The sequence below is a fragment of the Amblyomma americanum genome, chromosome 1 (assembly GCF_052857255.1).
Source record: "Amblyomma americanum isolate KBUSLIRL-KWMA chromosome 1, ASM5285725v1, whole genome shotgun sequence".
Classification (NCBI taxonomy): domain Eukaryota; kingdom Metazoa; phylum Arthropoda; class Arachnida; order Ixodida; family Ixodidae; genus Amblyomma; species Amblyomma americanum.
The window spans coordinates 68,147,673-68,174,448 of record NC_135497.1 but is presented as its reverse complement, the minus strand read 5'-3'; the positions used below and the strand labels follow the sequence as shown (position 1 = coordinate 68,174,448).

Sequence of the window (26,776 nt, the reverse complement as noted above, 5' to 3'; positions counted from 1 at the left end):
GTGCATGCATTTGCGTGAGACAGTGTGCATGTATGTTTTGCTGCATGGCCTTTGTTTTTGTTTTTTTTTTTTCACTATGTATGGTGATCTGAATTTGCTCCTCTTTTGGTGACCCGAACTCATTCTATTTCAGGGAAAGGCACGCAGGGAGCGGTTGGTTCAGCGTCTGAGGGGTGAGTATAGCAAATGTGATCATGCACGGTTGTTTGCCAAGTTAGCGATTCTCACTTCTTGTTCAACCCCGACTACTCATGGAGACTGTCGTGCTTTTGAATAAGTCTGAGCAGCATTTTTTTTGTGGAGTATAGAACCTTGTAATGGATCATTTGCAGAAATATGTGAAGCTGCTGCCTCTTTCACTCGTGGAAACAGCATCTTGTACCCTGTAGCATGTTGCAAGCAGTAATAACACATAGTAGTGAGTGCTGTGTGTAATGATACACTGTGTAAATGCAGTACAGTAGAATCTCGTTACAACGAACTTCACGGGACCGCCGAATTTAAATCATTATTTTGAAATATCGTAGTACTGAAAAACCATTATTTCATGTCAGTAATGCATCACAAGAACTAAAATTACGTACCTTTGCAGCAGATTTACGTGTTGGTAAGTAAATAATAAACGATAACGCTGGGCACAGTTTAACTACAGTTTATTGCTTGAAGAAGTCTGTTATCTTCTGGCGAGTAGACAAGCGCTGCAGGACGAACGCCTCCACATCCTCGACCTTCCTGTGCACGTCATCGGGGACATCTTTGCAGCGCCCGAGGAATGATCAGGTCTTCTCTAGAAAGACTAGGACATCCGAGCCGGAAACAATCTCTTCCTCTTCGTGCGCTGATCCAGTGTCGGCATCGTCTTCGTCGCTACTACATTCTTCTTGCTCACGCACTTGATTCACGATGTCTTCGGTGGTGAGCTCCGCGGATGTAGCCGCCGCGCTGTCGCTATCCACATAATTCGAAAGTCGCTGTCCACATAAGTCGCTGTCCATGGTAGTTGCCCAGCCGCAGACGTTTTCTTGAGGGAGCCAGCTGCGACTCTCGATGTAGTTTTATGATCTTGTCCCGATCTTTGAGCATCGTTGCCATTGTTGACGGTGTAATGCCAAGCTCCCTGCACAAGTCCGCTTGCTTTTTTCTAGCAGCTGCGACAGAATGTCCGCTTTTTCTTTAAGCGAAAACTGCCGTCGCTTCTTTTTAACGCGGGGGCCAGAACTCATTGTCAGCAAAGCTAATGCACAACACAATCACAGCGCCGATAACTTTGCAGATCCTAACGTTCGCTGTCGACGTGGCGACACTGCACTGAATAGGCTTAAGACTACTGCGCAGTATGTGACCACACGCTGGATGGATGATAATGGCCTTACCCTTTGTATCGGGCGGCAGCTTGCGCCGCCTAGCCTATATTCATTCAACGCGACACTCGCGTGATGGCGATACCGCTGGGGCTGTATCCGTTGCATCGAGTTCCCCAGCGCATAGCTGATGCTTCGGATGATGATGACAGGCGTCAGCTTCAGGGATTTGGTACGGAACTTCGACGGAACTTCGTAATAACGAAGCGTCTTGCGACGAATGCGAGATTAAATTACATACGTTATTCTGAAATTTTCGGTAATTTGAAATTCGTAGTACTGAAAGTTTTTTACATTGAAAGTATAGGCATTTTGGTGGGGATTTAAAAAAAATGCGTAAATCTCAAAATTTTGTTAATCTGATGTTCGTAGTAACGAGATTTTACTGTACTGGCAAAATTGCTCCTACCTGGGCCATTGTGGGGGTGTGAAGCATAATGAAGCTGCTTCCATTTATTGTAAGCCCATATGAGCTAGGTATGTTGGATATTGCAGTGACTAGAAGGTATCTATGACGCACCATGGTGTCTTAATTGCCGTTGGCGTTCGGTTACGAAGACCGAGGTTGCAGGGCCGTATCCTGAACACAGCAGTCACAATTCGATGGAGGTGTAGCAAGAATGCCCATGTGCTGTGTGATCTCAGTGCTCGTTATAAAGAATCGAACCTCGTGTGGTCAAAATGAATCTGGATTTTGCCACTGCGGCGTGTCTTATAGCTGATGCACCTCTTCAACATGTTACACCCCACATATCATACCACACCGGAAGTGATTTACGACAGCCTGCTTGACAAGCTGGTGGCTGGTGTGTGCTGCTTTCACTGTTGCATGGACATCCACCGATGTAAGAGCAGGGCTGTTTTTAAGCCTCACAGCCTCTGACTTCTGTGTGTGTCGCTGTTGACACTGCATAGCTTTTCGATGACTTGAGAAGTTCTGGCAGCACCTGCTGAAGGAATATTTGAGCTGCATGTTTAAAGGGGCCACGAAACACATAATCAGTGCATTGTTTTGCCTGTTGGTTGCATAATATGAGTTATAGTGGTGCTGTTAGCATCAGTCGTACTGCGTATACTCTGGTTTTAATATTTTAATTAGCTCGCAAAACCAAATTCACGGCGCTGACGGTGTCACCATACAGTGGCGGTTTTTAGCAGTGGGTATGACATCACTGGGCGGGAGCTTGATGATTGGACAGACAGTAAATATGCTGCAAATTGTGTTAGTAAATAGATACGTTTTGTCAAATTTTTGCGTTATATATGCATCAACAGAACCAACATGTTTGCCTTAGATGAAAGTGCTGTAAAGCAAGTAAAACAAAAATGCACCACCAGAGGCTCTGGCTACATTTTGCATCGAAGAACTTTGCACCTCTCTATACACATCCTACGACCTAGCACACAACACTTATGGCTACTCTCTATGTATTTGAGAACGGCTTTGTGGAATCGATCTGATTGAGCCATTGCACTCGGCAAGCGTTCGTTTCGGTCCCAAGGAAGGATACAAAGAAAAAAGCCATTCGTTTCACATTTAGTAGCCCACATCGTCAGCTTGAGGAGGTTCATCGGGCAGCGGTGCCAGATGCTGTCAAGTTACCACCAACAGCGCGCGTGCCTTGCTCGCCATGACCAATCAGCGCATTCCTAGCGACGGGCCATGGTAGGCGGTAAGCAGCAGCGGTACACGCTATGCTAAATGTATCTAGTATCTTGCGCAGGCCGTCACTCCGTTGCAGTGTCTCGTGCTCAAGTTCGGATTGCGTTCAGATCCATGAGTTGGGGAATGTCACTGATCAGTGTTCCTTTCTGTGCCATCGACGTGATGATGAAGCATCGCTGGGTCAGCTGGGCATTCACGTGGTTGTAACCATGAAAACGACGCTACCAGCCTTGGCAAGAACGAGTTACTGAGAACAGGCAACCATGGCGTGCAAACTTCTGCCACGTGCTCAGATAGGCTGTTTTGATTGGTCCCGCCCTGTGTCGTCATTGGGAGAATGAAATGGGAATGGGAAGCCACGCGAAAATGTGTTGAGGGCAGCATTTTGTTTGCTTGTATTTTTTAATTTCTTCATTGAATAACTCCCGTTCCTATGCATCGATTCCTGCACTTCTTTTTGAGTCAGCATCTGTGTGACGTAAAGAATCCATCTGAAGTATAGCCGGCATCCGTTCAAGCAGTGTTTCGCAGCCCCTTTAAAGCACTGGCTTGCTGTCTAGCTGCAAAAGTAAAACATGTTGGACTTGATGGGACTTATAAACTTAATCGCTGAGCATATCATTTCTTTAGTGCTAATGCATGGCTGAGGCCGCTTCCAATAACTCCCCGTTCACTGAAGATTGCTTTTTTTTTTTGTAGCCAAAAACTCTGTTTGAATGAATTAACTGTGTTGTGTAGCATACTGGTTGAACTTGGTATGTGACGTCATAGATTTGTGTGTCCTATTTTTGACTGGCTGCATGTGGCAGCAACTTGGGATAATTTTTTTTTTTTCATGCTTTTGCACTTTGTATTCTGTTCATTCATAACACCAAAGAAAGCTGCTCCACACCACTAAATATCTATTTTATGATGCTCAAGAATATTATATTCTGCAAACAGTATACAGTAGAACCCCTCTGTAGTAATGTAGCTCGGGCTAGCAAAAATCTTTACTATATCAGTTTTTGGTGATGGCATGGCGACGACTATGCTCTCTGGCTGCTTACTAAGCACGAAATGTTGGTTTATAAAACAAACACTCAGAAATGCCTTACATCCTGCTTTTATTCCTTTATTTTGTAATTATTTGTTATCAGTTATCACATGTTATCACGTTTCTGACATGGTTTATGTCTTACGGAAGTAACACATTTACACGAATACAGCTTGGCTACAAAAATAGAGTTTGATTCTGTGTGAAAACCAAAGCTTTTCATGAGCACGGCATCGTCTCTCGCGGCCTCAGCGTCATTTAAGAGGCAGTAGTAGTTAAGAAATGCGTGTGACATAGTCAGGCGTGGCAAAAACGCCTTCGTAGTGTCGCCTCGCCTCCGCTTCTTGCCACCGCTTTCTCGTGCTTTGTGCTATGAACGCACGCCCTTTTCTTCCAATTTCTACTCCTCACTGCACTTTTACTGGCTTTTCTTTCTCAGCGACCCACACTGCTTTCTTTCTATGTTCATAGCCAGCTTTACTTTTTCCGTGTGCGCCGCACGCTTTGCCTCACGGCCTGAAGGTCTTCAAAAAGTTAGCATCTCCTCGTGGCTCTTAAGCTTGGTGGTGAACCCACCTCAAAGAGCGCATTCGGTATCTATCTGCCTTGTGATCTTAGAGTTCGCACGTGCCGCGATGTTTTCATTCCGCAGGAAGTACATTGCCACGGCCCGACACACTTTACTATAGCCGTTTCTTCGAAAAAAATCTTTACTATAACTGGCAAAAAATGTACAGTCTATGGAGGTAAAATGGGATTGCAGCTTCACTTTACTATAGGCTCCGTGCGCTGGTATGGTGGCGCCATCAGCGACCACGTCATCAGCGCCGCTTCGTGGCACTCGCCCCGTTAACTGGACGCTCTGTCATGGCCGGTCTCGAGGGGAGAGAGTGCGCCCCCCTCAAGACCGGCCGTGGCCCAGAGCATTCGTGTCAGCCCGGCCGCATAGCAGACGCGCACTGACCGGGTGAGACAGCGCCTGCTTCTCTGCGGATTTCAACGCATTGAAAGCTTTGATGCCATCGCTGCATCACCGCTGCTACATTTAGTTTCAGTTGCCTTCAGGTTGGGCTGATCATCGATTTCGAGCAAGCACGATTGTGTTGCAGTCCCTGCAGCACTGCAAAATCCGGCAGTGCAGTTCAACTTATTGAGATTAAGTGCCTTAACAGTACAGTTTGAGAAACAAGTGTCTGATTGACCCAGATAATGAGATCGGCTATGTATCTTACATCCACTATGTCAATGGTTAATTAGAACTGTGAAAAACGCAAACTTACTGCACACAGATAATAATACTCTACATCCTGAGGATTGACACCGGTTTACTTTATGCGTATTCCCCTCAGAGAAGCATAGCTCTAAGCATACAAAAAGACTCTGTGTTTCTTGCCGAGTACCTTCCATAGTTAGAGGACTTTTATTTTAGGTATTTCATGAAGGCACCAATTAAATGAATTATTTTGGTGGTACTTTACTTTTAATAAATGCTTAACTCTACAAAGGCCGCCACAGTGGCTCAGCGGTTATGGAGCTGAGCTGCTGACCCAAATGACTTAGGTTCAATCCCAGTTGCGGCGGTTGCATTTCGATGGAGGCGAAATGCTAGAGGCCCGTGTACTGTGTGATGTCTGCATGTTAAAAAAAAGAACCCCAGGTGGGTCGAAATTATCCGGAACTTTGCACTATGGCGCCTCTTATAGTCAGAGTTGCTTTGGGACGTTAAACCCCATAAAAATCAAAAGATTAGCTCAAGAAAGGGTTTAGCAATGTTTTGAAATCCAAGAAATATTCAGAAAGTTGAACCACTCTCTATTTTTCTTTTTAGTCGTCCAGAAAAGAATTTTAAGTCTTGGGAATGCAACACTGTGCAAAATTTTAAACCATTGTGGGCAATAAAATGATTCAAATACATACATGAAAGCTTAGGTGAAACAGTGTGAAAAATGACATAAGCACTCTCAGAAGTATGACGTCGCACTCACACATGCACGAAAAAAAAAACAAAAAAAATTAACACTAAACTACAGATGAGCATAACAAACGAAGGCAAACTTCAGATGCTAGCTCCAAGAACTCCACCGTAGACCATTTCCTGAAACTCACTGAGCGCATTTCTTCCCTCTACATAAAGACAAAGTAATTCTGACTTCTACCAGTGATGACACGTTGAAAACACCCCAGTCATTGTCAACCCCTTTCCAGTTCGCACTCATGAATTTAGTTCCGCAATGCACTCTTTTCCAGTAGACCCTCTGTGCATGAACAATCTCCAAGGAAAGCGGTAAAATATATTCGGTACCTCGACTGCAGTGTTTTTATAGCTGTTAAGGCAGTGGTATATACAGCAGTAGGCCGAGCACCCATAACTAGCTAAGTTTGGTTTTGTCTTCGTAGGAAACACCTTATCGCTCACCTTGCTCACTGCAAACTGAACCAGAGAGCTGCGTCCACCTTTCTCCACCGCTGTTAAGCAGATGGCGCCACCCTATATCTGAGTTTTTACTATAACAGAGTTTACTATGGCAGGGTTCTACTGTATGTGAGTGTAGCCATTCAGCTTGCCCATTACAAAATCATCCCCTATTGTAGTTAGGAAAAGTGTATATAGTGATTCACCACAGGTATTTTTTTCATTTCTGAAACGAAGCTCTGTTCTTGGTGAATTCTGAACATTTTACATCGTTAAAAGGTAATCTCCTGATCTAGGCTTACTAGGTGTTGGGGCTTATAGTCCCTTTAAGCATTCTTAATGTTTCTTGTATTGTAGATTTGAAGGCATTCTTGAGACTGACGATTTTCTTCTTTTCAGCACATTTGCCGTAAGTCATTCCCATGTGATGCACAACTAGTATAAGTCACTAAACTTACGTTATTATTTAAGCACTGGTTTCTTAATTGGCTGCGTGTTTAGGGCTTTGCTAAAGCTTGAGTCAAAGGTGATCACTCGATTTTTGCATAGGCCAAACACCTTGAAGCCAAGTTCATTCTGGTGTCCACAAGGACATATTGTTCTATGTATCATTGTTGATTTTAGCCTACATAAACGGCCTGCCTGCTAACATATTATTTGATTCAATTTGATTTATTTGCACAAACAAGGAGGTATAAGGTTATGGTGGAAAGCAAGGGGAAAAAAGCTGCAAAGAAGGCAGCTTGACTGGCCCACAGTTCCGTTTACAATGGCAGCAGCAGGGCAGGAGGCAAACTTGTTAAACAAAAATGAAAAAGAAGAACGAAAGACCAAAGGCAAATTAGATATACCAGTTGCTGATGATTGCATCATCATCAGCCTGACTATGCCCATTGCAGGACAAAGGCCCCTCCTTGTTTCTCCAGTTAATCCGGTCCTGTGCCAGATGCGGCCATCTCATCCCTGCAAACTTCCTAATATAATCATCCCACCTAATTTTCTGCCATCCCCTACTATGCTTGCCTTCTCTTGCAATCCAGTTCAATACCCTTAACCTTAACGACCATCGGTTATCTTGCCTTCGCATTACATGCCGTGCCAAATTCTTCTTGATTTTGACTAGGATGATTGCATGGTATATCAGAAAACAGCTGTGCTAGTGTTGTCATATCATTCTTGAGTTCTGTAATGTTCAGAAAAAAAAAAAAAAGGAAGCGTGCATTTGTTGTGTGCTACCTGCTGAGCATGTACTGTGGTTATGAAATAGAATTTTTGGCACGGAGTACTTGATTTGACATTTTATTTATTTGCAGTTAATTATGCTGCTTGACTGAAGCTAAGCTGGCGTTCTCTGCACACTGCTACTAACAACTCTTATGGAGACTGAGGCCCTTGCAGGGATTTGTGAAGCCTCATCATGTGCATATTGGGATATAAACACTTTTTTTTTTTAAATGAATAATAATTCAGTGATTTTTTTTTTTTCCTTAAAGGGCTAAAGTTTAAAAGAAGCTTTTCATTTAGCAAACTCACTAGATGGCGCCTCTTTGAGACATTCATATGCTCCTCTCCCCAGTGCTGCTTTTACTGTAGCAGTGATCCTGCTGCTCTTTCCAGGGACATGACCCAGAGGACAACACCACTGCCGAGCCCTGCCACATCAGCAGCAGCAGCACAGTCGTCGCCAGGAGGCCAACAGGCATCGCAGCAAGGCCCCAGGCAACAAAGACCCTTGCCCGCACAGAAGAAAAAGAAGAAAAAGGGTGGCCGCTGGTGAAGCCAGCTGGCTTCCCTCTCACTGCCACTGTTGTTTTTTATAAACAATTTTCATTGCCTTGGCACAGTTGGTCTCAGTGTTTGTGCTCAGCAGTAGTTGAGCAATTTAGCGTCAGATGCTCCTGTAAGAACATTTGCCGCTGGAACTGGAAGCCAATGGTGGAAACCAAGTTTCTGCAAACTACAAGAAAGCTGGATATCACTCAGCTGCTAATGCTGAGTTGTCAGAACTTTTGTTCTTTCTATCCACATACAACCCCATTAAGTCCAGGCACCGCAGCGGTGGCCAAGTGGTTGAGCATCCGCCTCGCATGCGGGAGGTGCGGGGTTCGATCCCCAGTGCCGCCGGGTACCCACCGGTGATACAATGGGTACAAGCTTTCCCCTGGTCTGGTGCTCGGCTTATTTAGGGTGAAATGCTTGGGAAATGGGTCTTCGACCCCACCTTGAGAATTTGAAAAAACACCTTGTGCCATGGCGCTCTTTGGCCTTAGATGCCCTTGCGCCATAAAAATCCATCATCATCAACCATTAAGTCCAGATGCTAGGTCATCACTATCTTTGCTCAGATTCATTTCCTGCACATTCATCATGGGTTTCAAAATGATGGTGCCTGGCACAGCCATGCAGGACGCACTAATTAGGATCTCTCTTCAGTGACTCATTGGTATGAGCAGCATCATTTAGATCTTTGTGCCACCGCGGTGGCTCAATGCTAATGATGCTCGCCTGCTGACTTGAAAGACGTGGGCTCGATCCCGGCCGCGGTGGTCGAATTTCGATGGAGGCAAAATTCTAGAGGCCCGTGTACTCTGTGATGTCAGTGCATGTTAAAGAACCCCAGGTGGTCGAAATTTCCGGAGCCCTTCACTACAGTGTCCCTCATAGCCCGAGCCACTTTGGGACGTTGCACCCCCATAAACTTGAACCTTAGATCTTTGTAAAGCATGCCTTTAGGGGGCTGTAATTGCCGTAAAAACATTAGTAACCACTCAATTTGCTTTTGGCAATAGTGGTAGCAACGGGGACATATTGGCTTACCCTCGATATCCATGCTGAGAAAAATTGCATTGCTGCCTGCTACTCGTAGTGATCGCATTATGTACCTCCGGCAGCACGCTTAGCACAAACGCTTCAGTGCGTCATCCGCAGACATTAGCGCCGCTAGGTCTGAGAAATTATTAGGGTGGAAGTACAGCACCGGCTCTCTCCAACCGCCACAAACACACCGTACAGCATGGCCTCGGACCCAGCGTCCAGTGTGTCTGTCAGTGCAGGATGCACACTCAAGCGTTCGTGTTAAGCATGCTGTTGGTGGTACTGCATGCATCTGATTTGTGCCACAGGCACCGTGTGCTGTTGATGCTGTGGTGGAGCTAAAGACAGGAGTAGTCTCATGATCAGCTACATGAATACAGATTCTATGCTTGCTTCATAATGACATGCGCAATTGCAAGGGTTCCTTTGAAAGCATGCATATGACATACAAATATTCGCTTAGAGTACGACTTTCACTATGTGCACATTGTATTTACCTATGGTGCCGTAAGAAAGAAATATGAATGTGCTGGATGAAATGTTGCTTAATAGTGCAGTTATTAAAGCACTAGCCTTGAAGCAGGAATTTTAGACTCAAATTTTGTTGCAAATTTGATTAGAGTTCTGCAGATTCAGACAATGTGAAGTGCTTGGGATGGGAAGTTATTGTATTTTGTAGGGTGGAAAAGGCATACATGCACATTTCTTTATCTTGCTTGAATGATTAAAACTAGCTGATGAGACACTCCTGCTTGGCATTAGAAATTTTTTTTTTTTTCTGCGCTGGGTGTTTACCGGTAGCAATTATATTTATTTTTAACCTAAAGCTCCAAGATGCTCGCACATTGTCTGCTTAGTGGTTCTAGCGATAAAAAAAGAATGTTGATATGATGTGTTCGTTTTGCGCAGATCTTTCTCACTTCAAACTACAGCATACAAGGATTACTCGGTAACCTGCTCCTTCCAAGAGCATGCCTATGTGCGCTCTTCTGTACTGCCTTTTTGTCGCTGAATTGGTGCAATTTTTTCCTACAAATTTAAAGCAAAAAGCAAAGCTTGATGTTTGGGATGGAGGTAATATAAGGTATGTTGCTGGTGACCGATATGCAAACTGTAGTGGATTTTGTAATTCGAAGTCAGTCTTTCCTAACAGACTTGTCCGGACTACTGGCCACCACATGCTTTCTAATTTCACGATTTAGCAAACACAAGGTGAAGGGTGAAAAAGCAGAATGACTACAATAGCTGATCAATACTATGAATAATTCATTTGTTGAATTACAGGAATAACTTGGAACTTTTGTGGAACATGCAAGTTGTAACACAATTTCTGCACTGGTTTTGTCAAAGAGTTGTGTGTTCGCAGCTGGCTGGATATATATTAAAACTGCCAGACTGTTCATCACATACTGCTTTCACCCATACATGGACGACACTTTCTGCAATGTATCTGTCAAAAACTGTGAGATTTGTGTGGAACATTTCAACTTCAGCACTGCTTTTTAGCCATACCTCATAGTGGCAGTGTTGAAAGCCAATGAATGCTATATTCCATGGCTCAAGCCAGGATACAGTCAGCTGTCTGTTGTTGCCAGAATGCTGCAAGATTTCACACTTAAGTTCTATGACTGGTCCTGGAAAAAAGGTTCGTTGATATGCTTCATTTGTGTCAACTGCACGAGTACTCAGGTTGACAAGCAGTGGCACAATTGATGTGTCGACTGCTGTGTCCTGATAAATGTGGAAAAGCCATTTGGGATTGTCACAGCACAGGTGCAGTGGAACTTGCTCACTTTGGAGTAATTGCTGCTGTGCTGCTTGTGACAAGTGGTATATTCCACCGAACTGTGGTTCATATTCAGGATGAAACACTGTGTTGTTCTTATTTGTATTCACCCATGCTGCATAGGCAATCATCATACCTGGAAGGTTTGCAAGAGTTTTGTATGGAGTGTAGTTGTTGGGATTAATGCCATATGGAAACATTTCCAACACTGCTGAACCTGGCTGCAAGAATGCTGACAGCACCAGTGCTGAGCCATGCATACTTATCAGAAATTTTGTGTCCCTTAGCAGTATCACTACTTCTCGCAAGGATTTGGTTTCAAGATCAATGACGAGAGGTGTAAGCTGAGTGTGCAACTCCACCATGAGCACCAGTTCATCTATGTTGGTAATAAGTCTATTCCTCGTTCTTGATATTATAAGTGCATATTTTTCGTTTATCTGAGATGTGGCTGGCACACCAAATGCATGGAGGAAGAATGGAACAAAATATTTAACTTCTGCCCCAGCTGTCTCCAGGTTCGCATGAAGGGGTCCCTGGGGCATCGCAAAACCATATTGGTACCATGTGCTGTCTTTTCGCAGACCAACAATGGCCCTTCTGAAGCGGTACCACCCGGATATTTGGCGCCGATGCAATATCTTTTGATTTCTGACGAGGATTTTGTACAGCTGCCAGTATGGGCCCTTCTCTCTTTCATCAGCCAAGAATAGTGTAACGTTATCCAAGCAGTTAAGCACCTCTTCGCTACTGCTACAACTGCGCATTTCACGAAGCGTTGAGAATACTGGAATGAGGTCGTCATGAAACACGTGCATCAAATTGTCGGGGTTAAAACGGCTTATCACCAGTGTGTCTGTGTGAACGTCCACGACGCGGAATTGTGAAAGCGCCGAAACTGGCAAATCCACAAACGTGAAGTAAAACGCCCCGTGATCTTTCACAGACGACAAATCTGTAAGCGCAGGATCATTCCTTTCGTTTACGTCTCCCAGAAGAGTTGTTCCTGGGCCGTGAAGAAACACGAAATCTCCGGTGTCTCCTCGATAGTACAAGTTTCTGAAAACGCAGGTTCTGGTGGAATAGTTCAAGCCCCGGCACCACACTGAGCTTGACGCACTGTCCCAGGCTCGTGTGTAACGTCGGCTGCCAGTTTCTGTGCAGGGGACATCAGCGTACTGATACGCAGAATCGAGCAGCCGGTCAGCAAGTAAACAAATCAATAGACAAATCACGTGGCTGGGTCTGAGCTGCATGGTGGGCTTGGTTACGTGATACTGAAAACAGTTAGCGGTCCATTCCGCATGAACAACTTCTCGAAAGGTTATCCAGCCGCCACGTTTGTAACACCATCACAGTATTCTCCACGCAGTCAGAACGAAGCAGACGACGTCGATGATGCACCATGAAGCACAGAGCGCTCAAGAATACCACTTGGTCCACGCACTTCGGGTTTACAAGGTCACCAGTTCAGCAGTACTAATACAATCATTGGTAGTTGGAGGTAACGGGAGGGGAGAGGGGCGGTAAAACCTGGTAAAATGCGGGATAAAAACACTTCCCCCACAACCCCTCCAAGCTCCTCTAGTGCCAAGAGCCGCACCGAGCCGCTCTCTAACTACCTGAAGTTCCGAATGTTCCGAACTCTCTCAATTGCAAAACTCCGTGCCTCCTTGGTTCAAAATTTAAAAACTGTCGCGCCACCTGCGGCAATAAAACGGTTTGAAATTTTTTACTAAGTTTATCATGGCCGACCAAGAAACAACTGAAGTCTTAGCTCATAGAAGGCGCAGTTATCTGTTCAAGCACTGATTTTCACTTCTTGTGGCTTCACTTTCGGGCGCCCGATGCGGCATCCAGCCCCCTAGTGGAGATCAGTGGTTCTACCTTTAAAAAGTGCATTGCGGGATTTGACTGGAGTTATTATGAAAAAAAAAAATCTCCATACCCGGACTTTACTTACTTTTTCTCGCGCGCGATTACCTCAGCAGCAGCGAAGAATAAATATTTTTTTAACCCGAAAGCCTAGACAGAAAAAGTACTTTTCGCATCCAAACACGGCCTTGGTCTTGTGTGGTTGCGCGTTACGCACAACTGTTTCCGGCACTTCCGGTGGATAAAAGCGTACCTAGTAGTGTATGGCACGGTAGACGCCGGACAGCGTGAGTTCTAGCGGGCTAGACATGGACGGGCTTGCCGATTATCAGGTTGGTTTGGAACGCCGTATGTTGTAGGTGTTTCTGTCCGCTAAGCGGGGTCGATGCTAACTTCTTGGAATCCTGATCGATGTATCGTTATGCGTAGAGAGGCGGCGAAAGAGACGGAGTCTTTGTGAAAACTGTGTTCGAGGAGATTACAAATTTTGTACAAGCTGACGTTCGAAACAGGTAATGTGTAGTTCTGTCCGTTTTCTGCTACAGTCGTTTAATGTTTTTTTCTTAAGTTTTTGTTCCATTGTACTTTGCATTGTCGGTAGCTCTTGTATGGCCCTGTGCCATATGCAGGAGGGCACTTGTTGCGATCGTTGTGAGGTGCGTCTGACACTTGGAGGAAATTTTTGTTGTTAGCGGCCATGAAAAGCGTCTTGAAGCATGTCGTCCTTGCATTGAAGGCGCTTGCGTGACATTTCATTCAACAATGTAATGCGTTTCCGCGTCGGGCTTGCTTTTTTTTTACCCTGCAGTGTGCTGCTGTACCCAGTCCTGCCAAAACACCAAAGGTTCCTGACTCATAAGGTTGTTGAAGAAAACTTCGAAGATCTTTGCAGTTTCTCATTGGGGAAAGGCGAGCTTCGGAGGACTGCGGTGTGCCTGAAGTCGCGGCTGATTTTGTAAACTGAACCATTCCTTACCTCCTTTATTTCGCTGTACCGCAAAATCTCGCGTCCCGTTGACAAGATGATCTCTTTGCAGTGCATTTGACAGCGGCTACTGCTTGGATGAAGCTGTACGCAAGGTAGCTGTAAGGCTGTGTCGAGAGAAAGGACTCCCAGTGGATTTCTTTTCGCATAGCTTGTGGAGACCGCCACCTGCGAGTAAAAAAATGGAAGCGCCAGCTTCAAGACCAGCGAGTAAAAAAATGGAAGCGCCAGCTCCAAGACCAGCACGGTAAAACTTCTTTCTTCATGCATACATTATGAAGGAAGTTCTCGTTCACTAGTCCACTTTCAGCACTGCTTTTATGACAATCAATGTTTGATGTTGCCATGGCAGACAGTGGTGAGAGCATAAAAAAAATTTGGAGGACGCTTAAGCTTCGTCTTTAAGAGTGAGACGCGACAGCGTGTTGCAGCGTTGCCAAGGGGTGCACGGAACGCCATCGCCCGTTCGGCGTGACGCGTGGCCCGTTGGACAATTAGACCGAAACGAGCTAAATCTGAACACATCGGTTTTACAAGTGTCGATGTGATACGCGTCAAAACTTTTTCTCTTAAGGAAAGGACGCCTGTCTCACATATCTCGGTGGACACACGAAACGGGCCGTAAGGGAAGGAAAATGAAATGAAAATTGGTTTTAAGGAAAGGAAATGACGCCTGTCTCACAATTCTCGCTGGACACCCGTACCGCGCCGCAAGGGAAGGGATTGTACTTCCCTTACGGCGCGGTTCAGGTGTCCACCGAGATATGCCATTTTTCAGTTGGCCGCCAACCACACCTACTTTTCTGCAACACCATAACGCTGTCGCGTTAAAAAACAAGTGTACTGTTCTTGGTATGAGCCTACTAATGTACGAGCATTGTGCTGGCCTGGTTTCATGATTAGCTTCCTACTTTGAATATCTTTATTTACTTTGCAACACCATTGCTGCAAAGCAGAGCGTAGTTCTGGTTGCATACTATCTGCACATCTTCTAGCATTCTGTGAAATTTTGATGATCAGCTGATACTTTATAAGTAAACTATATTATGATGTGATGGCAGCAAGAGTCGCGTCTCAAATTTCATCAGAGTGAGGTGCATTTCAGTTTACACCACCATGCCAGTGTGGTGCACCATGCCATGTGCACCACGCCATGTTGGTGCACTCTGCACCTACACACTGCCTGCCAAAAAGATGCTTCACTTAAAAGGTAGTCATATATATTGGTAAATTTGTATTTAGTGTTAAGAATGTGGTTGCCATACTTGACTAGAGGGTAGTGCACGAGTGAGCTTCGATCTTTCCAAAATGCAGGCGGCAGAGACGTCCTGACATGCAGCTTTATGTGCCACGGGGCCGCAAAGCAGAGGCCCTGAAAACGGCCGCAAGTGCTGACTCCCTGCAAAAGCAAATGGCGGCTTCTCAACCTTTGCCAGAAAGCCACGCAGCTGCGACAACTGCAGACACCCTGGGTCATCATCCCAATGAGAGGGCTGGTATATTTAAAGAAGATAAAAGTTCAGAGCACGGCTGTGCAGCAGAAATTTCCACACAACTGCTCCAAGCTGCTGATGTGTGCGGCAGAGAAAGGGGTGCTAAGTGCACTGCTCTTTATGTAGACAGCAGCAGTGATGTTCTGTCAACTAGCGCAAATTCCAAAAACAGTGCAGCTGTGGTTAAAGTGGGTTTGCCACTCTCACAGGAAAATGACACTGTAAACAATGAGGAAATGATGCATGAGAATGCTGAAGAAGTTCATTCATTGCCTGAGCCTCTGGGTGCCACAGCAAAATGTGAAGGCTTGCAAGAGAAGGAAGATTTGTCAAGTCTTGAAGATGGGGCTGGTGTTTTTGATGATAGCAATGTTGGAATTAGTGAGCAATCTGAATGTGTAACATTGGAAAAGCCTTTCTCTGTACTTCAATTGGGGGCCACACAGTTGCGCAGTGCAAAGGCGGACACTTCAGGAGATTGTGCTAGCTTGGCTGAAACAAGCACCGGTGACAAGAGCACTGATGCTGAAGATTCATGGGATGCCTTTTTTGATGAATCAGGCGAATGCATTGATCCAGAAGTTTTGAAAAATGTGAGTGAAAATGCACACTCTATACCCCATAGAACCCTGACTAGACAAGTTTGTTTTCATTTTGCTTGTGCTATCTCTTTCATGTAATTTTACTGCTTGACATGTCTTTGTCATACAGGATTTTTCATATAAAGAGGCCAAGCCTTGATTAAACTTGGAACCAGGACTAGTCCCTTCTGTAGTTTAGCTGGAAACGTACAGTCGTGAGAAAAAGTGGCGTACAACACAGCCTGTGGCGGAGCTCGGGAAAACTGCATTGAAACGCCATCTAGCGGCAGCGACAGGGGTCGAGACAGCTCAAATCTGCAGGCATGTCAGTCGGCTTCTTTCGTTGTGTCGCGCTACTGTTCGGTGAAATGTCTAGACACCACGCAACTGGACACCACAGACATGGCCGTTTGTTCGTCGACTTAGCGCTCTACGAATGACCGTTACGCTAGCGATATCGCAGCATGGCGAGCGCCGGCCATGCACTGGTTGCCTTGCTATATTTCGACCATGCTGTGAAAACAAAAATATGAAGAAAAACCACTCATGCGACTTTTATCGCATCGGGAGTGTTTAGGGAGAAGGAGCACAACACATCAGCCAAGCTAACTGACTTGCTTGTTGATAAAATGGGGCACTACCATGATTGTCTCGATCCCAGATAGCTGTTGCTGGATTGCGTTGAAATGCAGTTTTCCCGAGCTTTGCCACCGGCTGCGTGTTGTATACCACTTTTGCTCACGACTGTACATCCATCATAATATTCTTTTTTCACATGCATCTATTCTTGTGTGTGGGACAACTTGTATATGCCACTCATTGTAACTGAAGCATGAAGCAAAACTTTGGGCAAGGTTACTAGCTGGTTGCTGTTCATGCTAATATATATAGGGTGCTTGCACAAATGCCGGCGATGCTATGCATTCTGGGTAGTCCTCCATCTTGCTGTTCTAGGCAGCAGTCGACGCAGCACAGCCAGGCTTCAGTGAATTTACCAAGTGCCGTGTCATTTTTGACAGTCCTCTAAGAAAACACAGGATTGCTTGTGTGCTGCCATATGTGTGTGGAAGGTGATGCTCAGGAACGTATGCGTCGACGCCATGCCGGAAAAGATCTGGCACAGCGCTATGAGGAAAAGACAAAGCAGCGTGATGTGGACCTATTCACACTACACACAGGTGACTTCGCTATGGATTTGGATTTGTGGCCACCTACCTGTCTACGTCGCCAATATTCATGCGAGCTGTCTTACTAGGAGAACTGTATGGGCGATTGGATTGTACTTTGCGACGATGATAATTCGACTCATTTGGGGATTTCAGTGTATAACCCAGCTGCACCTATGGGGCCTAGTTGGGGTTGCAATCGCCAAAAAGTTTTGGCGGCTCACCTGGAAAGTGTATGCGCATAAGAAAGAATAATCAAATATCTGCAGAAATTCCTAACTTTCAAGTACATTCGAGGTAGGACAAACTGTTGGGTTAGTTGGTGTTGCATCGTTTTCAGCAGCGCGTAGCGGCACAAGGACACAGTTCAAACAGACAGATAAACAAGTGCTCAATTTCAACTTTAATTCGGAATAGAATCAGTATAGAATCTTGGCCATATCATTTGTTCTGCTCCTCGATGTTTTGCTTTTGCCTGTGACACCTCCCTTTCACCACATGTTGATATGTTTTGTAACCCTGGTGGGTGTTTTGTTTTCTGTGAGTACAAATGCAGTGGTTTGCCAATTCTCCAAATTGAAGCTTAAGCTCAGTGCTTGTTTGTCTTTGTGTCTTTTTGTGCTCTGTCCTCGTGCTGCTACGCGCTGCTGAAAACGACATTCGAAGTTCAAGTGTCGAAAAACCTGCGGAGATGCTTTGCCAGTTACCGGCCTTGCCAAGGTCAGAACACAGGTGCTGAAGGGAATAAATCGACTGTCCAACTCTCCGTATGTCACAGATCGTATGCATCTGACACGAAGTGGAGTTAACAGATTTTGGTACTTGGTTGAATTGTCGATCTCGCGTCTATTAATTCATGCAAGCCATTCACGTTGGCGTCGTTCTGAGAGCTCCTTTGCCTTCTTGCACTCGTGCAGGTGCATCTTCGGAATCCTGAGGAATCCGCAGTCAGCCTGTCCTGTCTTTAGTTTCTGCGCTTTGTTTTTGGTTTGGCTGTTGCAGCCCACAACACAACAGTATACCATCATGCCAGTACCGTTTGCTTGCACTACGTGACCATGTAAACCTCGCTGTGTTGCACGTGCGGTGGCTGCGTCTGCTGCTGCCTAGGACGGTACAATGGTGGACTACCCAGAAAGCATAGTGCTGCCAGCTTTTGTGCAAGCTGCCTATATGTCATGAAAGCAACGTGAATGACACAGACATATGCCGAATTTATGCTGTTGTAACTTGTGAACCTTGTTTTTTCCTTTCTCAAGGATTGGTTTCTTTCTCTACGAGTCATTCGGCATGCTGTAGCTTGAATGAGGCAGAGAACCTTATTTTAGCATTGATTTTTGCGCAATTTTTTTAGTGTTGTGGCAAACTGAATTGTGCAGAGAAGAGGGAATTGGACATAGTGGCGTCTAGAGGTTTTTCCACAGCCAAAACCCGTGGACTTTCCTGTCTACATCTTCAACAGCAGCAGTGCAGTTATGTCCATTGCAAGACAAAAGTGTCTCCCATTGATATTTAATTAGTATTCTCCTGCACCAACCACAGTCGCTGTATTCCAGCAAATTTCCTAACCTCATCTTTCCAACTCGCTCATCCAGCCCTGGCTATATTTTTCTTCTCTTTGCAATCGATGCTTCCCCTAGCAGATCGTCAGTTTTCTGTTCTCAATTTTACATGCCATTTTCCGAGTCCATTTCCTCCTCACAATTTCAGTCAAGATATTAACTTGGAGATGCTGTTAACTTGTTCCATGGTGCTCCCATTCTACCTCTTAATGATACCGCTCTCATTTTCCTTTCCATAGCTCAATGCGCTGTGTTCGCTTTCATTCCAAACCTTTTCATTAGCCTCCTAGTTCCAGCACCACAGGTGAGGGTTGGTAGGACACAACTATTATATACATTTTTTCTTGACGGATGCTGATAAGCTGCTGTTAATCACTTAGAATGTCTTCCAAAAGTGCTACAACCTATTTTTATTCTGCTGGTTTTCTTCCCACAGTCTGGATCTGCAGTGACTACTTGGCCTTGAGTGTACTTCCTTACAACTTCCAATACCTCACTACAAATCGTGAAATGTTTTTCTCTTTCCCATGCTGGTAAACATTCCTGTTGTTTCCTTAACTTGATTTTTAAGCTTACTTCTGTACTTTGTGTTCTTAGGTCCTCAGCCGTGTGTTCGGATTCCTCTCAGGTTACCAAGGAGGGCAATGTCATCAGCAAATTGAGGCTTACTAAAGTGTTCATTAACTTTCATACCTGGCTTTTCTCATTCAAACTCCCTGAATACGTCTTCTAAATATAACAGTGGAGTTGCTGCCATGGTGGCTCAGTGGTTATGGTACTCGGCTGCTGACCCGAAAGACGTGGGTTCGATCTCGGCCGCGGCGGTCACAGTTGATAGAGGTGAAATGCTGGAGGCCTGTGTACTGTGCGATGTCGGTGCACGTTAAAGAACCCCAGGTGGTCGAAAAATCCCGGAGCCCTCCACTACGGCGTCTCTCATAGCCTGAGTCACTTTTGGACATTAAACACCATAAAACCAAACCAAACTTCATAGCCTGAGTCGCTTTGGGACGTTAAACCTCTTAAACCTGAACCATCACAGTGGAGAGACGGTTATCTTGCATTGACACACTTTCTGGTTGGCATCCTCCTACTTCTGTGGTGGACTGTAATGTGCTGTGCAATCCCTGTAGGTATTTTCTAGCAGATTTTCACATGCTTCCTTTGCACCCTGGTCATCCAGTGCATGCATGACTGCTGACATTTCAGCAGAATCTAATGTATTCCTGTAACCTACGAAAAACCTTATGTATGGGCTCATTATACTCATTTCTGTGTAACCTGATTAATGGCATGGATTTGCTGTGTTGTTGAGTAACTGAATGAAATTTGTTGATCTATGTAGGCTTTATATTGAGGCATGCTGTTTTCTGCAGATTTTTCTACAACCTGATAGATGGCACAATTATGGTCTATTTCTGAGTACTCTTTCTGAAAACCAGCCTGTTACCATTGAGGTCCAACATTGCAGTGATTGCATTAAAAATTATCTTTTTAAGTTCTTTGTAAAAAATGAGTAGTAAGCGGGTTGTCCTGTTGTTATAGCTCCTGATTTCACTTTCCTGATGGATAAATAGTATATTAGCATATTCCTTTGCTTCTGGCATGCTTGCTGTTGTGGGGTAGTGTATGTACAGGAATGCAAAGTTTCTGGGAACAATATTTCCGGTGTCCTTCCAACTGTCTGCATTGCATTGCTTGCAAGCTTACATTATTTCCTCGGTTACAACGGGTATTTACATTTCCCCATAGTTGCTACTATTAACATTATAGGTATTATTATTTTGGCTACTCTACAAATCTGCATAGCATCCCACTGCTACTTTAATTATCCTATTCAAATTGTTGACAACGTTGCCTTTCTTGTCTCTGTTTACGTACTATCTGCATCAAATCAAACATGAAGAGATACCTGGCCTGTGGAAACAATAATACAACTATAATAGCTGCTAAAGAGAAAATACAGGGTGGTTTCATTCACTTTCACGTAGTGGCCTTAGAGGCACAGAAGGGAGTATCAAATGTTCTAGTAACCAGTCTCCCTCAAATTAGGTTTCTCTTTTCGTTACTTCCATTGCAACCATTTTGTTCACGTTTCATTTGACGTGGTCAGTAGGTTTCTTTCTGCACTTAATTTTCTCTTCGCTGCTTTTAGGCTTCCTCTGTGCTTATTGTGCTTGCTCAACTCTCTCCATGTCACACATCCTTATATTGCTGGCCTTATGCTTACAGATCAGTTGTGACAGTTCTGCTAGGGTTTGACTTTCATGCTTTGGCATTTCTCAATATTCTTATTTTACTGTGGCATACTGTTTCACTTAAATGATTTGGGAAGTTTCTGGTTTTGTTGTGACCTCAGTTTTCGCGATTTTAATGGGAGCACTGTGTCTGTGGCATCACAAACTACCGACAGTGCTGTTTTCTTGGGGCTTTCTCAATGTGAAAAAAAAAACAAACTTGGTTTTCAAACATTTCATGAAATGGGTTATTGCTTACATCACCAGTTTATCCATTCAGTGCTTCCACAAGGGTTGTGCTGGTATTGTGCATGATATCATTTGTTAGTCAAAATCCAGTTTGGGTCTTGTTGTTTTAAGTTTGCAGCTGTTTAAATGTTGCAGCAAAAAGAGGGAAGGGCAAAGAAATTCAGTGTTAAAATCTCCTGAATTTGCCCTTTTAATAAGCTTGTTTGTCGCCTGGGAGAGCTTGCTGGTGTCTTGCCTAGCCATCCTACTTCCTACATTGATTGCGCACTCTGTGACTATATTGGAAAGTTGTCATTAATCGCCTCCACACCACGCTCGTCATTCTTGGTTAAAGCATAGTATCTGTTCTTGAGGGCGGTGCTTACTGCTGACTCTCCGTTTTCAAACCTAGGCAAATTTTAGACCTCATTAGTGTATAGTTACTTCATTTCATCTTGACTAGCCGCTTTATACCTTGTGTGATGCCAGGATGGGCTCAGAGTTTGAAGTCAGTTTCATTTTTAGTCTGCCCATTCAAGCTTCACCGTGTCCACTTTCTCGTCTTGCATTTGTGGAAATAGGTTTTTATGATACATTAGTTATTTCTTCCTGTAAATTTTGTTCTGCTCTGCTGTTCTTGGAACCTATTCTTTGTTTTCCTACTGCCTGTTTTGTTAATAGTACCATTAGGTTCAGAGGCATTGATCGACATTCTGTAACCACCTGTGTTATTTTTTTTAACCTAAAAAAAATGGCATGGTCTTTTCTAACCTAGGGTTGTGACCCTAGGTTAGAAAAAAACCATGCTGGTTCATGACATTGTGCAATGTAGGGTAGTTTCATCTCGCAAATGTCTAATACACTTAATTTAAGTGCACAAATGTGACACCCTAATGAAGACAAGTGTTGCAGTGAGAATCTTGCCCTATTAAGAGATCTCTGTTTTTAAGATGGTTATGCCTATTTGCACAACCATCTTGAAAGTGGTCTGTGATAAGAAGAATGGAAATGTGTAACTTTGTCTTTTTGATTATTTTCATATTTGATCATCAAGATCACCAAGGCCTTGGGCAATATAAAAGTGCATCAAGCAAAACTTGACTACAGCAAGTTCGAGACCCGAATTACTGACCTTTCAGAAGCAGGTATGCATTCCTTTTGTTTTCTGTGTGAATATTTTGCATTATTGTGTAATGTTCGTGTGGTATATTTGCAGAATATGGTCACATCCTTGAGATTTATAACTTCCCTGCTGAATTTAAAACGAAAGACCTTGTGACGGCATTGTCATCTAGCAAGTAAGTGCACTGGCTTTGTAACTGGCAAAAGTGCCGTGTTTATTCACGTTCTTGAAGAACTGCTGACGGCATGGCATCTTGCATCATAATGAAAGATGAGAGGCATTCAATCTTTTATTTTAGCATTTAAAACAATAAAATTTACAGTAATCTAATGTGGAGCACTGGTTTGGCTTGTCTTCCAGAGACCAGTTCAGCATAAGATGGGTGGATGACACGCATGCACTAGCAATATTTTCAAGTCCATTTGCTGGTGAGTTCTGGTTGCGCAGTGGGAATATGCAGTATTTATTTTTTTTATTGATACCTCAAAGGACCCGATCTGGGACATTACATGAGCAGTATAGCAGTGGAGGTGCCGTAGTTGCTGTACAGTGAGCATTGAACAGTTGTTTGCCATCTGTCTATTTTGCACTGATGTAAGCAATGTTTCAAAGGATATGAAATGCCTGGTGGTTTTGCCTTTGACTTTCAATCAAGGGGGTAATTATGCGTTGGTGTCCACGTGAGCGCTGCCATACGGCTACAAAGGAAATTTGTAAGAATATTCCCTGAAAAAGGTTTGCCCTTATCCAGGGCATGTACCTGCAACACCTACCTGTCCAGGGCAGTTGCTGTACTGGCTAAGCTCACCAGGATCACTAGCATATAGGGCAAGGCTGAATCGATCAACAATTCTAAGCAGGAATGATGTTATTCCAGTGTAACTTGGGGGATTTCCCAAAATGGAGCAATTTCTGCTAAAGGGACACTGTGGACAAGCAGAATTTGACCTGTATCAATAGGATACCTAATTCTAATTGCAAGGAGACCACTCTCACCAAAAATGGAGATTTTATAAATTAGAAAAGACTGAAAAATGAAATACAGGTGTTGCCATCACCAGCCCATTTCGCAAGCAAAATGCATGTATAGACACCGAATTTTTGGCGCAGATCTTAGAGGCAGTGCTACACTGCCATTCATTGGAAACAGTGGCAACCCATCCTTTGTGGTAAAGACATCTTCGAGTTTCAATCGACTGGTGGGAGGATTTTTAAATCCAATTTTCTTGGTAATAAATGTATCTTTTGCTACTGCACAGACATCAACATGGCAGAAAGAGCCAGAGAACCAATTTTTACAGAGAACAGTAAATAGATGGAGTTATCCTCATTGTTCCTTTAAGGGGGCAATTAATCATTAGCATCCATGCGAGTACAGCGATGGGAAAGCTACTCAGCTTTCTCAGAATTTTCACAGTTGAGAGGAAGCTGTCCTGGTCAGGGGTTCAGTATACGACCACTGCCTCTCCAGGACAGTTGCTCTAGCAACTACCCTAATGAAAAGAGTTAGCAAAGGGCAGGGCAGGGCAAGGCAAAATTGATCAACACAAAGTGGAAGCGATGCTTGTCCAATGTATTTAGTAGGAATTTCAACGTAGGGTTGATTTCAGTCAAGGGAGTAAATATTAATCAGCTTTCACCCGAGTGCAGCCACATGCCACAGAAGACAGCTACATATCTTTGAGAATCTTAATATCTTTGACTTTCAGCAACAGAAGCTCTTGGCCTACAAAACCCACTCATGAAGTTGAGGCATGTTTCTGAGGCCTCCAAACAGTCCAAGTTGAAGATAAAGCGTTGCAGTGGTGAGCTACACTTGTGTTAATTTTTTTTTTCTCTTTCTTCCTTTTCTGCTTGTGTGGGGAAAACTTGAAGGTTGGCTGCCGCAAACTAAACATTGAAAGATAAAAACATGTAGCAGCGAGTATTGGGACTTCCAGTGGAAATGTGGAGTTCTTTAGAAGCTTGCTTCATTATGTGAGCACGCTTTCTGTGCATGCACTTTTTCAACAGCATGAACTCTTGGTGTGAAAGATTTGTGTACAGGCTTGAAAGACACCCGTGCAGCATAATCATAATTTCCACCACATCCATGCAATTTCCTGCCATTATTTATTTATTACAACCTCAAAGGCTCCATTAAAGGGGTATTACATGAGGGAGTGGAATTCAGGGCACATGGTTGATTCGATGGATTTTTTGAATGATGATGGGTCGGAGTGAAGTACGACGGTGTTGGGCAAGTCATTCCAGTCCTTTGCAGTGCGGACAAAAAATGATGACAGGTGAGCACTAGTCCGGGCAGGGGGAGGGTAAACGGCCTTCCGGTGGTTCGTGCGGCTGGAGATGCGGTGGGCAGGGCTGATAATAGACTTGGTCATGGGGTGATAGTAAAATTTATAAAAAAGGCATAGTCTTGCAATAGTACGGCGGTCTGCCAAGTTAGTAAGATGAGCATTACGTTTTAGTTCAGTGACACTTACATGATAGGAATAGGCCGAGTGGATGAATCTTGCTGCGCGGTTTTGTGTTGCTTCCAGTAAGTTAGAAAGGTTACTTTGATAGGGGTCCTAAACCGCGCATGCGTATTCAAGTTAGGGACGAATGAATGTTAAATAAGCTAACAACTTTACTGATGGAGAAGCTAGGCGAAGGGTTCGGCGAAAATAACCGAGAACACGATTAGCATTGTTAATAATCTGCGTTACGTGATGTGACCAATTGAGATCGCGGGTTAAATGAACACCCAAGTATTTATACTCCATTACAGCAGTGATTTCGGAATTGGAGATTGAGTAGCTTGAAGTAGGTTGGGAGCGACGTCGATGAAAGGATAGGAGAGATGTTTTCTTCGCGTTTAAAGACAGTAGCCATTCGTTACACCAGGTTATTACACAGTCAATGTCGGATTGTAGGAGTTGGATGGATGTCAGTACTGTTGGTTATTGGGCGGTAAATAACGCAGTCGTCTGCAAACATGCGCATGTTAGAACACAAGTTAGCTGGTAAGTCATTAATATAAATAAGGAAGAGAAGGGGCCCCAGGACGGTGCCTTGTGGCACCCCAGACAGAACAGAAGCATAAGAAGATTTTTCGCTTATTAGCGAAAACAAACTGCTGTCGGTTAGTAAGGAAGTTCCGAATCCATTCCAAAACAAAGCAATTAAGATTTAGGCGTGAAAGTTTTAGAAAGAGCCGCTTATGAGGAACTTTGTCGAAGGCCTTTTCAAAATCAAGGAACAGAGCGTCAACTGAAATGTTAAGGTCGAGTTTAGAGCTTAAGTCGTTAACAAGCAATGCTAGCTGAGTGTCGCACGATAAACCTTTTAGAAAGCCATGTTGGGCAGGCTGAAAAAAATTAACTGAAACTAGGAATTTCATAATATGCGAGTATATTACATGCTCCATTAACTTTGAAGGAATGCTAGTGATGGATATCGGTCGGTAATTATGACGAGAAGACGATGGGCCCTTTTTTGGGACTGGAATGACTTTGCCCACTTTCCAGTCATGTGGTATGACACCTGATGAAAGACACTGGCGAAAAATATGAGACAGTATGATGCTAGTAGTATGCTTCGTGCTTTTGAGTATTTTTGTGTTAATGCCGTCAATACCTGCAGATGACGTTAGTTTCAAAAGAGTCTATAAGTTTTACAATACCATTAGGGTCAAAAGTAATATCAGGCATGGACGGGAAATCAAAGGAAGGGAAAACAGGAAGGTCACGATCTGGTTCGCGAGTGAAAACAGAGCTAAAGGTTAAATTTAAGATTTCTGCAACGTCTTGCGCCGCGATTGGATTATTATCATCGTCGCAAAGGGTTATCGTATCGCTCGACTTAGGATTGATGTACTTCCAGAATTGACGGGTGTTGGTGCGTAGCATATTGGGCAGTGTAGATGAAAAAAATGAATGCTTGTCTTTGAGAACTTCTGAGGTATAAGATTTTTCAGCTTCATAATATTTATTCCATGTGTTCGGGTTCTTAGAGCGTGTAGCGGATCGAAAAAGCCTTTTTTTCTTGTTGTTAAGGCGCTTTAGCGAATTATTAAACCAAGGTGATGTAAGGCGCTCAGTTACAGTAATTGTAGGAATGTATCTTTTAATGAGGCTGTGCATTTTGTTTTTAAAGAGTGCCCAGTTAGTCTCAGGAGTGCCTTGTTCAACGTGGATTAGGAACCAACTACAGAAAGCTTCGAGTTCTTGGTTAATGCTAGTGTAATCGCCTTTATCGTAAAGTGTGATTATTTTGGTTACTTTCTTTGGTTTGGGCAGGTGACTGAAAAATGTGGCATGGATTATTGAATGATCACTAAGTCCTGGCAAATAAAAAAGTGAAGATAGGGTTTCTGGGTGCGACGTTAGAATTAGATCAAGTATGCTAGATGATTGAACAGTTTCTCTTGTTGGAGAGGATATCAGCTGGGTTAAAGCGAAGGTTTGAC

The 26,776-nt window shown here is 44.0% G+C and overlaps 3 protein-coding genes across 4 annotated transcripts in view; 2 read left to right on the top strand and 1 right to left on the bottom strand.

Moving 5' to 3' along the window:
• Window positions 1–8,317, top strand: part of Srp72 (signal recognition particle 72) — a 42,193-nt gene extending 33,876 nt beyond the window's left edge. Inside the window, exons 16-17 of the mRNA XM_077645804.1 lie at window positions 134–173; window positions 8,094–8,317. Of these exons, the coding sequence (XP_077501930.1) occupies window positions 134–173; window positions 8,094–8,253 (200 nt within the window). The 3' untranslated portion in view covers window positions 8,254–8,317. The remainder of the gene's footprint in view (window positions 1–133; window positions 174–8,093) is intronic.
• A 2,219-nt stretch (window positions 8,318–10,536) lies between these two features.
• On the bottom strand, window positions 10,537–12,466 carry LOC144112959 (protein O-linked-mannose beta-1,4-N-acetylglucosaminyltransferase 2-like). The gene has a single exon (XM_077645805.1). It carries the CDS (start codon window positions 12,330–12,332, stop codon window positions 10,635–10,637), a length of 1,698 nt encoding a protein of 565 aa, XP_077501931.1. The 5' UTR covers window positions 12,333–12,466; the 3' UTR covers window positions 10,537–10,634.
• A 715-nt stretch (window positions 12,467–13,181) lies between these two features.
• LOC144112956 (R3H and coiled-coil domain-containing protein 1-like) overlaps window positions 13,182–26,776 on the top strand; it is a 21,436-nt gene continuing 7,841 nt past the window's right edge. Inside the window, exons 1-9 of one of the 2 annotated variants that reach the window (XM_077645800.1) lie at window positions 13,182–13,283; window positions 13,381–13,463; window positions 13,760–13,906; window positions 13,989–14,183; window positions 15,251–16,022; window positions 22,258–22,348; window positions 22,420–22,501; window positions 22,687–22,754; window positions 24,036–24,131. In XM_077645800.1, the coding sequence (XP_077501926.1) occupies window positions 13,260–13,283; window positions 13,381–13,463; window positions 13,760–13,906; window positions 13,989–14,183; window positions 15,251–16,022; window positions 22,258–22,348; window positions 22,420–22,501; window positions 22,687–22,754; window positions 24,036–24,131 (1,558 nt within the window). In that variant the 5' untranslated portion in view covers window positions 13,182–13,259. The remainder of the gene's footprint in view (window positions 13,284–13,380; window positions 13,464–13,759; window positions 13,907–13,988; window positions 14,184–15,250; window positions 16,023–22,257; window positions 22,349–22,419; window positions 22,502–22,686; window positions 22,755–24,035; window positions 24,132–26,776) is intronic. The other variant, XR_013310558.1, reaches the window with a different exon arrangement.

What these genes read in the sequence shown, in the direction of transcription:
- LOC144112959 (XM_077645805.1), bottom strand. Translation starts at nt 12,332, where the DNA reads ATGCAGCTCAGACCCAGCCACGTGATTTGTCTATTGATTTGTTTACTT.